The sequence below is a fragment of the Eublepharis macularius genome, chromosome 11 (assembly GCF_028583425.1).
Source record: "Eublepharis macularius isolate TG4126 chromosome 11, MPM_Emac_v1.0, whole genome shotgun sequence".
In the NCBI taxonomy this organism is placed as follows: domain Eukaryota; kingdom Metazoa; phylum Chordata; class Lepidosauria; order Squamata; family Eublepharidae; genus Eublepharis; species Eublepharis macularius.
Genome location: NC_072800.1, coordinates 69,927,357 through 69,942,723, shown reverse-complemented (window position 1 = coordinate 69,942,723; position 15,367 = coordinate 69,927,357). Strand labels below are relative to the sequence as shown.

The 15,367-nt window shown below is 41.0% G+C and overlaps 1 protein-coding gene across 3 annotated transcripts in view; it reads left to right on the top strand.

Annotated features, from left to right (window-relative positions):
* Window positions 1-14,428, top strand: part of PRTFDC1 (phosphoribosyl transferase domain containing 1) — a 62,759-nt gene extending 48,331 nt beyond the window's left edge. For all 3 annotated transcript variants that reach the window (XM_054991396.1, XM_054991394.1, XM_054991395.1), the window contains 5 exons: window positions 8,163-8,180; window positions 8,641-8,723; window positions 10,164-10,210; window positions 11,340-11,416; window positions 12,308-14,428. In XM_054991396.1, coding sequence (XP_054847371.1) covers window positions 8,163-8,180; window positions 8,641-8,723; window positions 10,164-10,210; window positions 11,340-11,416; window positions 12,308-12,355 — 273 coding nt within the window. In that variant the 3' untranslated portion in view covers window positions 12,356-14,428. The remainder of the gene's footprint in view (window positions 1-8,162; window positions 8,181-8,640; window positions 8,724-10,163; window positions 10,211-11,339; window positions 11,417-12,307) is intronic.
* Window positions 14,429-15,367: the final 939 nt, after the last annotated feature.

Genomic DNA, 15,367 nt, shown 5'->3' with positions numbered 1-15,367 from the left:
CATTTTCTCCAAGGGCAACCTACTGAGTTCTACCGCCTCTTTTCCCAGAAAAAAAGCCCTGATACTCAATAAATAATTTGCTGAATAAGAGTGTAACAAGGGATTTAATTGTATTAATTAGGACTTAGATATCACAACCACTTTCCTATAGGGAAAAAAATCTCCACTTCTGATTCTCTCCCTCCTTTTTGCCAATGTCCAGCCATTTAAAAAGCACAGGTTTTTTTTTTTAAACTGGCCAGAATTGAGGAGGAGGATAATTTCATTTTAAAAATAGTTCCTCAAAAAATTAAGGTGTATATTGACTAACCGTGGTGTTGTTATTAGAGTCTTGGACTATGATCTGGCAGACCCAGGTTTGAACCCCCACTGTGCCATGGAAGCTTGCTGGGTGACGTGGGAGCTCGCTAATCACATCTCTTCAGCTTAACCCGCCTCACAGGGTTGTTATGAGGATAAAATGGAGGAGAGTAGAATGATGTCACCCACTTTAGGTCCCCATTAGGGGGAAAGGCAGGCCATAAATGAAATAAATAAATAAAAACAAATATAAAATGTTGGAGGAATAAAGCTGTTTCTTTCCCCCAGATTCCTTCTTTCCTCCATTTCCTAGCCCAAGAAGCTTCAGTTGCAACCTTGTGTTGGACTGGAATTAGAAGTAGCCAATTGTAAATGCATTTAATTTGCATTTAACGTGGAGTCCTTGGGGGAAAGTTCAGGACTGGAGGAGGGGTAATCAGAGTAACTTTAATTTATTTCGTACCAGTTTCTTTGCTCACGTTTGTCATTTATATGAACAACAATTATAAAGAGAAAGGTGGGGACTTGGGAGATGTACTGTGTCACAGTAATCAATAACGTGTTAAATTAGAGGGCATATGTACCGCTTGGGGGAAAATAGCTGTGAAGTTCTTGGCTTCTATTAGTGAAAAAAGAGGGGTGAGGGATCATGAGGAAGGGACAGTTGGAGGAATGGAGGCGTCTCCCCTACTGGCCAGATAATGAGAGGGAGTAGCAGTGAAAAAGCTTGCTCTGGGCTTGCTCTGGGTGGGCTTGCTCTGGGTGGTGCTCCATCATTATGATGTCCTAAGCCAGTGTTTCCCAAAGTTGTCTGGACCGCGACCCATTTAAAAAAAAATTCAAAGTTCGGGACCCACCTAATACAATAACCATATATAACGCACCCGTGCCTAACATGAAGAAAAAGAAGCAGCGTTATATTGCTGCTGCAGCATTTTCTCGTTAATACATATCGTAACTATGTGAAGGACTGTTCAATTAAGAAAAAAAGAAAAACATCCAGTTATAATTGAAATTTTTACTTACTAAATATAAGATGTGATATTTCAATGAGAAGGATGTATTTGTTTCCTATTTCTTGCCATTACAGCTTTAGCGTCGACTTCGATTTTAGTCACCTTTAATCGCAATGAATTAGTTACATCCAATTTATTTTGGTATTTAGTTTTAATATGAACCATGGCTGAAAATCCCACTTCACATAAGTATGAGGTAGTGAAGGGGAGGAGGACTTTCATGGCTTCATCAAACAGGCAGGGATAGGTGTCAGCAACTGAAAGCCAGAATTTCGTTAATTGCTTGCGATTAAAAGTGTTTGTCAGCGATGTATCTTCTGATAAATCAATAAGTTCTTCATTTGCTTTTGTTGACATTACAGTTGGTATGTTGTCTTGAAACGGGTTACAAATCCAGCTCATCATGTTGAACTTTTTCATCTCTTCCCCAAAGTAGGCGTCAAAGTTATTTTCCAACTCTGTTAAATGAGTGGAAATTGCAGACACTACATTGATATCTGGCTGCACTTCGTTTTCTATAATGAAAGTTTCAAATGTTTCAAAACAATCATACTTGCCTTCCTCGATACATCTCTTCCACAACATAAGTTTTTTCATGAACGCTCGAATTTTACTGTGAACTGCAAAAATATTGGATCCGTTTGATCCTTGCAGGTACAAATTGAGTTCGTTTAACTTTGAGAAAATATCCACCATGTATGTGAGCTTGAGGATGAATTCTTCGTCCAGTAGAGATTCAAGATATTCATTTTTTCCTTCCAGGTAAACTCTAACTTCATTGCGTAATTCCACTAATCTTGTCAGTACTTTCCTTCTGGATAACCAACGTACCTCTGTATGCAGAAGAAGAGATTTATGGAGACTACCCATCTCTTCGCACAACTTTTGAAATAAACGTGTTTGTAAGGGTCTTGTTTTAATATAATTTACAATTTTCACAGCGGTATTTAATACTGTTTTTAAATCATCAGGCAATGGTTTTGAAACCAGTGCTTCTCTATGAAGGCTACAGTGTGTCCACGAAGCATTGGGACTTTGTTCAAGAACCCTCGTGACCACACTGCTATTTTTGCCGCACATAGCTCGAGCTCCATCAGTGCATATGCCGACACAGTTCTCCCATTCCAACCCTTTTTCTTTTGTATAAGAATCAATTTCTTTGAAAATTTACTCATCCGTTCCACGAATAATTGTTTTGCAGAACAAGATATCTTCATGCGTGTTCTTTTGCCATATATAACGCACGAAAACAAGTAACTGAGATAGGCTTTGCACATTGGTAGACTCATCCAGTTGTAGTGTAAAATATTTACTACCAACTACTCTATGGATTAACTCATCCTCTGCCCATTTGGACATCTCGTCAATTCTTCGTGCAACAGTATTATTGGAAAGTGGTATACGTTCGATTTCCTTTACTTCTTTTTCTCCAAACATCACTCCAACAGCATCTTTAATCGATGGCAACACTAAATTCTCGCCAATGGTATGAGGTTTACCTGCTCAGGCGATTCTTAAGCTAATAAGATATGAGGCTTAAGTAGCATTTTCATTAATATTTATGAAATGAGAAACAATATTCTTTGAAGATTTCATATCCAATAATTTTCTTTAAAAGAAATCCACTCGCTTATTTTTTAAATGGGAATGTTTCGTTTCTATATGACATGTCAACTTACTTGGACGCATACTTTCGTTCACCAATATTTCGCAGCAAATAATGCATTGAGGGCATGGATCCACCGTATCTTGATTCCACGTGAATCCTAGTTTCAGGTATTCGACATCATATTTTCTCACAACTTTTCGACGTTTTGTTTCATGTGAACTCGTAGAGGGAGCTAGTAGGTCAGGCTCAGTGTCACTTTTGTCATCCGAAATAACATCTTCTATTTTTTCATCGCTCTGTACACAATCCGCTGCTGGCGGTGTACTTTTTGCTATCCGTTTCAACCACTTGTCCGTTATTTAGTTTTAAGAAGATAATAAACACACAATATGTGACGACGAATACTACAGTGACGACTGATGCTCGGGCTCGCGAGTTGCCTTCGGCCACCCCGCCCCCGCCCCACACCCATGATGAACGATCACACTCCGCGCCACGCCACGAGAAATTAAATTATTAGTAACCGTTCGGTTGCCAGCCTAACGACACGGCCCGGCCAACGTGTTGCGACTGTCGCCCTATCAGTTTCAGGGCCCACCCAATATCCGCTCGCGACCCACCAGTAGGTCCCGACCCATACTTTGGGAAACAGCGTCCTAAGCAGTCTCTTGTTCGGGTTGTGCAAAGAGCCAACCCTATGCCGGACATGTTACTTGCCTGCAGATTTACTGTTGGGAATTGGAACTGGTCAGATCCTCTTTACTTAATAAGTATTCTGAGTAAGTGAATTCTACCCATACAGCGTGGCTGTTCCTCAAACATTCTCATTATGAGCAGAGCAGACTCATTTTTCTTTTTGGTAGTGGTTAAGAGGAGCAGGACTTTAATCTGGAGAACCAGACTTGATTCCCCATTCCTCCACTTGAAGCCAGCTGGGTGACCTTGGGTCAGTCACAGTTTCGTAGAGCTCTCTCAGCCCCACCCACCTCACAGGGTGATTGTCGTGAGGATAATAACACATTTTATAAATTGTTCTGAGTGGGCGTTAAGTTGTCCTGAGGGGCAGTATATAAATCGAATGTTGTTGTTGTTAGGGTGATTGTTATGAGGATAATAATAACACACTTTGTAAACCATTCTGAGTGGCTATTAAGTTGTCCTGGAGGACAGTATATAAATCAAATATTATTGTTTCGTATCCTAAATATCAGGTTTCTTAGAAGAAGGTTGCTAGTTTTTGGCCAGTGTCTTTAACATTTGGCAGAAAAAAATCAACTGGTGCCTGTTTGCTCACCACACAGATGCAATGATGGGGAAGAGCTTCACCTATTGAATTTCTGTCCATCACACAACTATTGAAGGAACAGGAGCCCATCCAGAAAAAAAGTTTGTAGACACAATTATGAGTGAGTGAGTGAGTGAGTGAGTGAGTGAGTGAGTGAGTGAGTGTTTGTTTGTTTGTTTGTTTGTTTGTTTGTTTGTTTGTTTGTTGTGAGTGAGTGAGTGAGTGTTTGTTTGTTTGTTTGTTTGTTTGTTTGTTTGTTGTGAGTGTTTGTTTGTTTGTTTGTTTGCTTGCTTGCTTGTTTGCTTGTTTGCCGCTTTTCTTCTCAGTGGGGATCCAAAGCACCTTCAGCATCATACTCTCCTTCTTCATTTTATCCTAACAACCTCATCCCTGTGAGGAGGGTTAGCCTGAGAGAGAAAGTGACTGGCCCATGGCCACTGAAGCTTCTGTGCAGAATGGAGATTTGAACCTGCATCTTCCAGATCCTAGTCCAATGCTCTAAAACCACTACACCACACTGTGTATCATGGTTTACACTGCAACCATCATAATATTTTGAGTTTATTTGACAGGGACAGCAAATTTGGATTATAGGCTGATTTACAGAAGCTGGTCTCGTGCTGCCTCCAGAAAAGAGGCATGACAGAATTCAGGCCAGGAAATCAAGAAAGATCGGTCAGGAACCAGGCTAGTCAGGATTGCCCATGACTGGGTGAGAGCGATAGAAGAAAATGTTGCCGAGTGTGCCACCAAGAAACCATTGACAAGGCTGACCTCAGCAGCCTCTTCCAGCCTCCTGTTGCAAGGACTTCTGGGAGTTTGTGAGAGCGAGGTCGGTTTTATTGCCTCCCGTGACTTCAAGGTGGGGTTGAGAGGACCTGGATGAACTCTTTTCTCCCATGTCAGCCCAAATAATCTGTTGTAAAACCTGTTGAGATGAGAGAATCAAGACTTTTTAACGTAACGATTGTGTAACTTTACGGTGGGAACCTGCTATGTAAATTCTTTTTATTTTAGTATTAACAAGACCTTTCCTAGCAATAGAGCTTCACTTTAGAATCACAGCAGGAGAAAGAATTGTTGCTTCATCACAGCACCCACAAGTCTGTCACTTGAGCATAATTGTATACCAGTGCAAAAAAAAAAGAAAGAAAAGCTGTGGGAAACAAGAAAATATTAGTAGCTTTCTAAAAGATGGACAGTCATTTTTGTAACATTCCCTGCTACTATTTACAAAGCATGTTGTGCCTCTTTTAAAACACTTTATTAGCTAACCTTGGATCATTTCTTTAACCACCCATGTGGAGATAAACAATGTAGGTGTATTGACTCATTACTTGAGTATTCTCAGCTAATTACAGGTCATTTTTCACCTCTCAAATTGCTCCATAAGCATACATACAGGTTTAGAATGCAACATACCTTAATCACAGCCTAGCATTACCAAAGAACTGTTTATATGGGTCTGGGATTTTGTTCTTTGCAGCCTCTCCTTGGGGAAAGAGTCCTATGTCATGGATTAGCATAGGGTGACATCAGACCAGTCTGGCATTTGTCATTTGCAAATAGGTTTTGATAGGCAAGACAAAGCCAAGAAAGAGCCTTTGTGATTTTTGCTGTAATATGGTTAAATCAGTCATTTATGAATTTTATGGTGGCAATCTTAAGAACTTTCCTGGGAGCAAACTCCACTGAATAAAATGGGACTGACTTCTGAACAGGTCTGCTGGGGTTTGCTCTCTCTGTGTTACTTCATCTCTGCAAATCAGAAACCAGCTTTTGCCATTCTAGGTACAAATTGCCTTGCAATTTATACTGAATGGTGCTTAACAGTGTAATCCTACACAGAATTACATCTTTCTAAATCCACAGAAGTCGATGGGCTTAGAAAGGTATAAGTATGCTTAGGAGTGCGCTGTTAGTTTGTAAGCTTGTGTGCTGATTTCACAGGGAGTGTTCCAGAGATGTGAAGGCCCAGAAAATAAGAGTGTTTTTTTCCACTCTGGAGGACTTACTTTTTCCTAATGGAAAAACTGGCCATTTTTGAGAGCACCAAACCACCCCCACCCCCCCATGATTTTTTTCTTTTTGAATGAGTGACATGCTTTTTAAGACAAGGTTCTACTAACTCAAAATGTGTAGCATGAAGATTATTTAAAACTATCTACAGCATTAGAGAATGATGAGGGAGACCTGTAAGGACTTGTAGGGGGCATCTCATTTTCCCCTCCCCCACCATGTCCTCTTTCCCTTCCCTGGCTGCCCCATAAACGCTCTCCTTTTTCTGCTTCCTTTTCTCCTTCCTACCCACCATTGTCTGCCCCACTGCCTTCAGCTTTCCCTTGCCCCAGCAGTCTCTCCCCTGTGGCTCAGCTGTGTGGTGCTGGCTGAACTAAGCTCAGTTGCATTGTGGGGAACTTGCAAGGACTTATATCTCCCTCTCCACACTATTTCCTCTTTCCTGCCTCCTAGCAGCCCCCATATGCTCACTTTTCCCTACTTCTCTCCTTAAGATCCACTAAACAACTTTTATCTACAACCCCCAGCTTCATCATTCATTTACCTCATTTCTCCACAATAGGGACCCAAAGCAGTTTACATCATTCTACCTATTATCAGCATAACAGGTTGGGCTGAGAGTGTTATTGGCCCAAGGGTTGATAGCAAAATGATTATTCGAACCTGGGTCTCCTAGGTCCTACTCTGAAACTCTTAGCCACTATACTACAGTGGCTTTTGGGGCGGGGAGGGGCTGTTTAACAGTAGCAAACAGCTGGGCCTGGATAAGTCATGTAAGCCATGTGGTACCAAGTCATCCAGTGGTTGTTCCTAGGCCTGGTTCCGATGAGTCCTCCCTCAAAGGCCAAGAAGGCCCTGGAAGGGGTCCTGCCCCTTCCCCCTGCCTTTTACCGACAGAAACCAAGCCTGAAATACTGGCTAAACAGTTATGGTTCCCTAATAACAGCCACAGAGGGTATCTCATGAAAGCTGCAGGTGCTCCTTTTATCTGTTTGGGGTTTTTTTAACACACACAGCCTCAGGATTTATGTATCCACAGATCAAAGCCACTTGGCTATTGGTGTGTAAGATAAGGCCTTTGAATACTGTAGATATGAACAACATATTTTCAAGGATATTGTTTAAACGTGATTTATTTTCTCCATAATTAATATGCAACAAAGTGTAGGTTTATAATACACTATTGAAGGATTCACACAACTATCCTTCCATTCTTTTACTGACTGGCCTGGAGCCAAATTTCATTTCACACTGGGAGGTCCATGACTGATCTCCTCCTGACTCTTAAATGCAGCCACGGGATGTGTCTCTGTTAATTTGAGCAGGGGAGCAGCTGAACCAGAGTTTCCATCTAACACTGCAATCTTAAATCCAGTTCCTCCCTACTAAGTCCATTAGAGTTAACTCAGGTTAGGATTGCATTGTAAATCACAGCACACATGCATCTGCCAGTGGCCATTTACTCAATGGAAGGAGGGAAAAGAAGAAGATTCAGACATCTGTAAACCCACCCCCCCATCCTGACATATGCACACACAGTAAGTGGCATCTTGAGCAGAATGGAACTAGCATCTTTTGCTGCATTGGGGACCCTATTTTAGTGGAAAGCCAGCACAGAAATGTTTTAAATAAATAAATAAAATGAACTCCCCACTCCGCATCCAGCTTCCTCAAATGAGCAGAGCTCTTCATGGCTACATTTAGTAAAATGTCAGGTGATGAATCGCCTGGCATGCTGTGCAGCTTGAGGCTTAGTCCAAGCCCATGTTGGGAAGATGTGTGGAGCTCTCCAGAATCAGAATCCACCTTCCTATTCTGTGACCCACTGGGGAATCTGGAAGTGCAGAGGTGCCGGGGTTCGGGCCGTGTTCCTTGTTTGCTGCAAGCTGTTATGATTCTGTGCTTAACTAAGTTTGTTTCTCTCTCGTTTCAGAATGTATTAATTGTGGAGGTAAGTTCACAGTGTTTGCATCTGCAAAAAGGTTAACAGTTCTGAGATTCGGTTCAGTTCATCCTGTATTACATGTTCTCCTAGTTCCAGAAATGCAGAGCGAATCCTGTACAGTCCCAAGAAGCTTCATGGTGGTAGTTTTAAAAAGCCATTTAACTATTGGTGTACAGAGGATTTGCTTAATTCATTTGTGTTAATTCCAATTGTTGATCTTTAGCTAACAAACTTTGCTCAGACCCTTGGTAGCTATAACCCTTTTCAATGACAGTGCAAAAGGAAAAGAATGTGCCAGTTTTCCAAGAAATTAGAATGATGCTAATGCAGCAGAGCATTCTAGCTCTTACAGTGCAATCCTAAGCAGAGCTACTCCAGTCTAAACCCACTGGGCTTTGACTGGAGTAACTCTGCTTAGGATTGCACTGTTCGCTAACCTTTTTAATGTCTTTCATGCTTTGCAAAGGATATTGTTGGAACTGGAAAGACAATGAAAGCCCTCCTCAACAATATTGAAAAATACAAGCCCAAAATGGTTAAGGTAACAAGGTAAGTGACATTCCAGTGGGGGGTACCTCAGTGGTAGCACATGTGCTCAGGTTGCAAAGAACTCAGCCCTCAGCATTTCCAACTGAAAAGGGGGGGGGGTCTTAGAGATGTAAAGGTCTGCCCCAGGGGAGGGGGAACTAAACCATCAAGGGGAAATTATTTTTCCTCAAGGACTATCCCCCTTACGCCAGGACTTTTTTTCAGCAGGAACGCGGTGGAACGGAGTTCCGGCACCTCTTGAAAATACTCAGCAATAGTGCGTGAAAATAATATTATTTCAAAGAATCCTGTGTATTTCTTCCTAATTTCCCTCTTGAGAATTCCGCCACCTCTTTTCCCAGAAAAAAACCCCTGCCCTACGCACATGCATTTTTCCAATAGAAAAATTAGAAATTTGGGGGAGTGCTGAAGAAATCTTCAGTGAAATAATTTTTTTTTGATTAAGTGAAATACTTTTTAAGGCAAGATTTTACTTACTCAGAAAGTGTAGTTTGAAGATTTTTTAAAATGTAAAACTATCTAGGATTAGACAATGATAATTTCTGTGTATACTGCATACATATACAATGTATTCTCAAGGATATGTCTATTTTTTAACCTTATTTTTTCCTGTCTGAGGTAGCAATTTGTAGCCCTTTAGTACCAAGCATATTTGCAATGTTGCATGTATCAAACAAATGTATATGTATATGCTAAATAATAATAATAATAAATGATGCATTTTGTGTCAATAAAGCAATGGAATCTGTGACTTCAGAACTCCCAGAAATGTGCCATGTGTAGGAAGGCTGAGAAACGTCTCATTCATGTTCCAGGCCCTGCACCCGATAGTCTCCTCAGCAAGTTCATATGGTCTGAAAAAATGTTTTATGAATGGAGTGAAAATAGAAGAGGGAGTGGGATTGGAGCAGGACAGGGAATAGCTTGAGTTTCACTGTTTAAGGAGTATAATATCCACTTTCTGTATGATTGGACTACAGAAAGATACAGTTGACTCAGAGCTAAGAACAGGGGTGGAACAGGACAGGAAATCCTTATGGAGTTTCCCCTAGTAACTGTTCAAACATCTCAGATGTTATTGATAGCAGATGCGGGGGGGGGGGGGACAACAAACCTATTTTGTCTCCGTCAAGCAGACTAGTACTACTGAAAGGGTAAAGGAAAGTTTAGGTACAGCAGGCTTCAGTACCTTGTGCCTTACTAAGCCGAACACAGCTATGTACAATGACCCACTTGGGTCTACAAAAATAGGCTTGTTTTCCAAGCACCTCATTGGCAACATAAGGATGGTGATACCCACCACAGCTTGGTGTGTCATAAGCTGTACAAGCCCTGCGGCAATGGAAGAAAAAACAAAGAAGAATGAACAATGAGGAGTTATCTGAACAAATCCAGTTTTTCTTTAATCAGAAAAACATTTTGTTCTTTATTTCATAACAGTTTGTTGCTGAAAAGAACATCTCAGCCTGATGGGTACAGACCTGACTGTAAGTGGATTTTCTTCCCTCTGTAGTTAAAATAGTCCATTATCCTCCTTTCACTGAACAGGCAAGAAATAACACGTCCAACTCATGGAACATTTTCAGCAGCGATGCTCTGAATGGAATTTGAACACTGAATGTGAAAGTTCCACAAGGATCAGCATAGATAGTCATTTCAAAAAAAGGGATACGCCTATCTAGGGTTGCCAATTGACTAGCAAACCTCCAGCCAAGCCTGCTACCCCCCGCCCCCTTCTGATAAGCAGAGACAAGCAAGTAACACGTTTCATGGTGTGGAGCTAAGCCTAGGTCATGTTCAGATGCCACAGCAAACAGTGGCTTGTTTTAATTGTGACTTGCGCAACAAATTAGCTCCCCTCCCTCTTCTTGAAGGGATTGAAGACTTCATAGTTTGGAGCATTTAGGCTTGATAGTTAAATTGAGTGCTTGAGCATACTGTAGTTTGTTGCCTACAAATCAGGAATCTAAACTGTGGTAAAAACCTGGTTTAGAATCCAAGTTTGTAGGAAAGAAACAAATTGCCATTCTGTGTAAGCACCCACCTTGGATACCATGTCAAATTTCAGTTAGTTCTGCTTCAGGAAGTCTTCAGTCTAGGTGTGATGTGTGCAGAGAAGCAGTGAGAGCACATAAGCCCAAGATCATCTAAAACATATTCTTGGACCACACAAACCATAGTTTGTTGATGGAAGGTGTCAGAAAATTAACTTGAGAGTTATGTTTACCCAGTGGCTGCCTTCGGATGTCATGAACAAACTGAGCCAACTTTGATTTGTTTGTAACAAGAATGAGCCTCGTATATTGGGTCATGTGAATGCAACCATTACCAACCTGGCTAAGAGTTGCTGTCTGCAGAGTCTGTATTTTTTCCTCTCAAAATGTGAGGACTCTTTGCATAGAATTGTGGGTCATTGTATGACCTAATTGGTACATCAAGACAGCTCCAATTTAGAAGATGCCCTGCCTGAGCTGTAATGAAGGGTTCCTTAGCTTCACACAAGGCATAGCTGAGATTTGGCTGTTGTATATATTTTCCAGGTCAGTGAACTATCACAAGAAGAAAGCGTCCTTGTTTGCATTTCTAACAATATAGTCTTTTTTTTTTCCCACACAGATTATGGATTTGAAATTCCAAATTTGTTTGTGGTGGGCTACGCCTTAGACTACAACGAGTACTTCAGAGATCTAAATGTAAGTATCTCTCATTCTTGAGGCCCTGAATAAATTTTTCTGAGCTCTGGCTTTCCAACATGGCAGCTTACAAACTGTGTCAAGTCCTAAGAAAAATGACCAGATATAAAATGAGGCAAGGTCCTGTACCTTTAATAACTGTAGATGAAGGAACTTTGGCAGGACTTGTCATACAAAAACCTGCACCTGCTTCACCACAACTATTATAGTTGTTTTATTGTTTGGTTTCTCTTATGACAGTTTGTTCAGTGTGTTCTAGTATTTTTGTATCCCAGTTGTTTTGACAAGTTTGAATAAAAGGGGACAAGCGTTTGAATAAAAGGGACAAGGGAACCACATCGTTCCAAAGACCACTTCAGTTTCTTTAAGAGCCAATGGCAATGTTAATGGATTTTCCTCCACCGCTCACATACATACCCTGCTGTTCCTAAGGTTTCACTGACTCTAAGGAACAACGTTTCACAAGAGTCCAGTAAGTCACAGCAGAAATCACTGCCCCCTCTTTTAAAAATTTAAGTGCTATTAAGAACTGCATGGATGGATGTAGGCCAAGGCAAACAACATTAAAATAAATAAGCATATATTAAAAAATAGGAAAAGTGTTTTATTTGCTCATCTTGAATGTTTATGTAGATGGATACTCAACATTAGATACAAAAAATTTATAGTTCCTCTCATAATAGTTAGCTGGCTTGGAAATAAAGACCTCTGCTGGCATTGTGTCTTCTTTTGCAGAGTACTGTATATACGAATTAGGACTAATTTTCCTAGTCACACTAAATATTTAGTATATAACTCTACTACGGCTCCATCCTACTAATTAGGATTAGTAATAAACACTATGAATTGTCTGTTTATGAATTGTGACATTTAACTGTTTCATTATTTTAGCACATATGTGTTATCAATAACCACGGCAAAGCCAAATACAGAGTCTAAAGAAGTAATTGGCCGGGCTGAACTGGAATTTTGACGGCATCTTCTGAAGAACAATTCGCCTGACATCCATCTCATTCATCTTGGACTAAACAGTGGTATTTCCTGTGACCAAGCTCCTCGGACTTGGTCATCATAGGCCTCATAATGCCTCAGTCAGTACAAAACATCTAGAAATCATTAACTTTCATATAATGAGTTTTGTTCTGAATACAGGGATAATAGGTAAGGCAGAGGTATTTGTTTTTATCCATTAACCTATAAAGCCAGTAACTTTATGAATCTGGAATACAAATGTGCTTACAGGTTGTTTCACAAGTGTTTCACGGGGCTGTCTTCGGCCTTGGCACACCCTGGCAGTTCACATTGCTCCTCTCTCAAATGACATATCTGTGCCTTCTTGCTGTCTCTTCCTTCTTTCTGTCCTTTGCCTTTGTTTACATCTCAAGAAACAAGTGCTTGTGCCAACACACAGGGACTTAAAAGTCTCAGACCATGACTTCTATTAAATTCTGCTACTGATTACTTAGAATTTGTACAGTATTAACAAGCATATAACAAAGTAGAAAGCAGGAAACACATCCTGAGAGAGAGGTATAAAGGAGCTTTGAGATTCAAGGCGGTGTGGGGGGGCGCTATGAAATTCTGCAGGGGAAGATAATGCATGGAACATGTGGACATCATCTGGTCTATCAAAGCCTTCTATCTGGGCCACATATAAATTAGACTACATCAGTTTTCCACATGGGGTTCGATCCAGAACAGATGTTTCTGTGGTGCAGGGGTTTCTGCTGAGTGTGATTTTCCTGCCTTCCCACTCCCAGGGCAGCCCAAAATGCCCCCAGAAATCCTGTTCATTGGGGAGAGGGGACCTCTCAGGAACAGGATTGGAGGAGCATTTCGGGCTGCCACCTGATTGAAGGGAAGCAGAAAAATTGTGCTTGCATCCATGGAAATATTAGTCTGGATCCAACCCATAGGTACCATCTGAGTCCTGAGCTTCCAGTAGCAAAATATCAAGCTTTATTTCAATGACAGGCCTTATTGCCTGGATTTACTTCCCCTTCTCCTCAACTTGCCATGATACTAGAAGTGCCTATCAAAGTGGTTCCTTGTGGTGGATTGTGGGTTAGCTTGAGACTTAAAATGTCAGGATGTGGTTTGCAGGCCCTCTCTTGCATACTTATGTTCTTTGTAAACTAATTGCAGTCAATAGATACTAAAAATGCCTTGGACTCAGCATTATAACTCATCTTACTTGAGGTTCATTTATCATGCATATATTGTTTCCATATACTGTTAATCATTCTAAGACTACAGTCTTAAAATACTTCAAAATAAATCCCATTGAACTCAGCGTGATTTACTTTTCAGAAAACCTGTTTAGGATTGTGTTTTAAATCATCTATCATTCTTAGGTAAGCAACTGTCGTTCTATTATAATTTTTAGTGTTGGAAGGGAGAGAGAAGTAGCATAGAAAATATATAAACCAGAAAGATCATTTTGGTTTTGACTGAGCTCTTACCTGCACTTACAGGATAGCCAAAGTACGTGAATTTTTAGGGTCCAGAATTGGTTGATCTTCACTGAATGTGATTGTTGATGCATTTCCGACAAACCAATCATCTGTTCTTCCAAAACTCTATGGAACTTCGTTAGAATACTGAATAATGAATCTTTGCAAGGCACTTTTGATTGAACTTTTCGAGAGACAATGGTGTGTCCTGGGTGTACTCGGCTGTGCTTAGTGCTTAATTGGAACAAAACAATAGCTGCCGAGCTTTGGTTTCCAAGTTGCACCCTTTAATTTGTATACAATATAAGAAAGTCACAGATTTGATGAGAAACCAAAAGCTGAGAACACACATTTCCGTAACTCAGACTAACCGTATACAAAGGTTTGTTTAGATGGCATTTATTTGTTCTTAGATTTGATTTTTGTCTTAACGATCATGGATTTTTTTATACATGATTAACATATGAATACAAATGCAGGAATGAATGCTTGGAACAAAGTATATTGTATTCAAAGATAGGAAACATTTTATAATAAAATTCTATAGCATTGAAAGTGATTGTTATAAATTTGGTGTGATTTCTGAGTGTTCCTGATTTCTTCTTGACCACCATCTGCAAAAGGAAATTTTTCCCTTTACCTGTTGCACTTATTGGAAGAAGGACAGTATGTGGGGACAATTACTATTCTTTAATAACAGTTTCTGCTAATTTGCTTGTAACAGATGTTAGGCTAACTGGGTCCAGTTAGGGCTGCCCCATAATTTCTCAGTCCTTATCTAATACTCCGGAAGAAGTATTGTCTAGTTCCATGCCCCACCATCATTTTTATCTCATACTTATCTTACTTGAGGTTACTGGAAAAGTCCTGCTTAGAAACTTTAAGCCAGTGATCCCCACTGTGGTGTTCATGGGCGCCATGGCACCCGCTGATAAGTTTATTGGCACCATCTTGATCCTTCCCCAAAGGATCTCCCCATCAAAGCAAAGAGCCCACCCTACCTTTCCTCCTCTTCATTGAAGAAGGAGGTGCTTCAGAAGAGCCTGGGAGGTGTCACCTTGTATCTGCAGAGAACAACCATTCAGAAACAGCTGCCTTCATGATTTGAAGATGCTTGGGTTGGAACTTCCTAACATTTTGTGGAACCTCGCAACATTTTGAGATTGTTCAGAGGCCTTGTTGCAGCCATTTTTAATTTGTTCCACCCATCTTGTGGCAGTAGGGTTAACATTCCCCCACCAGGGATGGGGGATCCCTTGCTCCCACCCTTCCGCCCCCCCACGCCCACTTACTTGGCTGGTGGGGGGTGCGTGCCTCCCCCAAGCAGCAGGGTGAGCCCCCTGAGCTGCGCTGTGCGCTCTTGCACCCACAGCAGGCTCATTTGGGGGGAAATCGTGTCCCGCAGAGCCTGATTCAGCCCTTGGTGAGTGCAGGAGCGCTCCCGGCTGGCCTTTGACCCCCGCACGATGACGTCACTTTCAGAAGTGACATCATTACA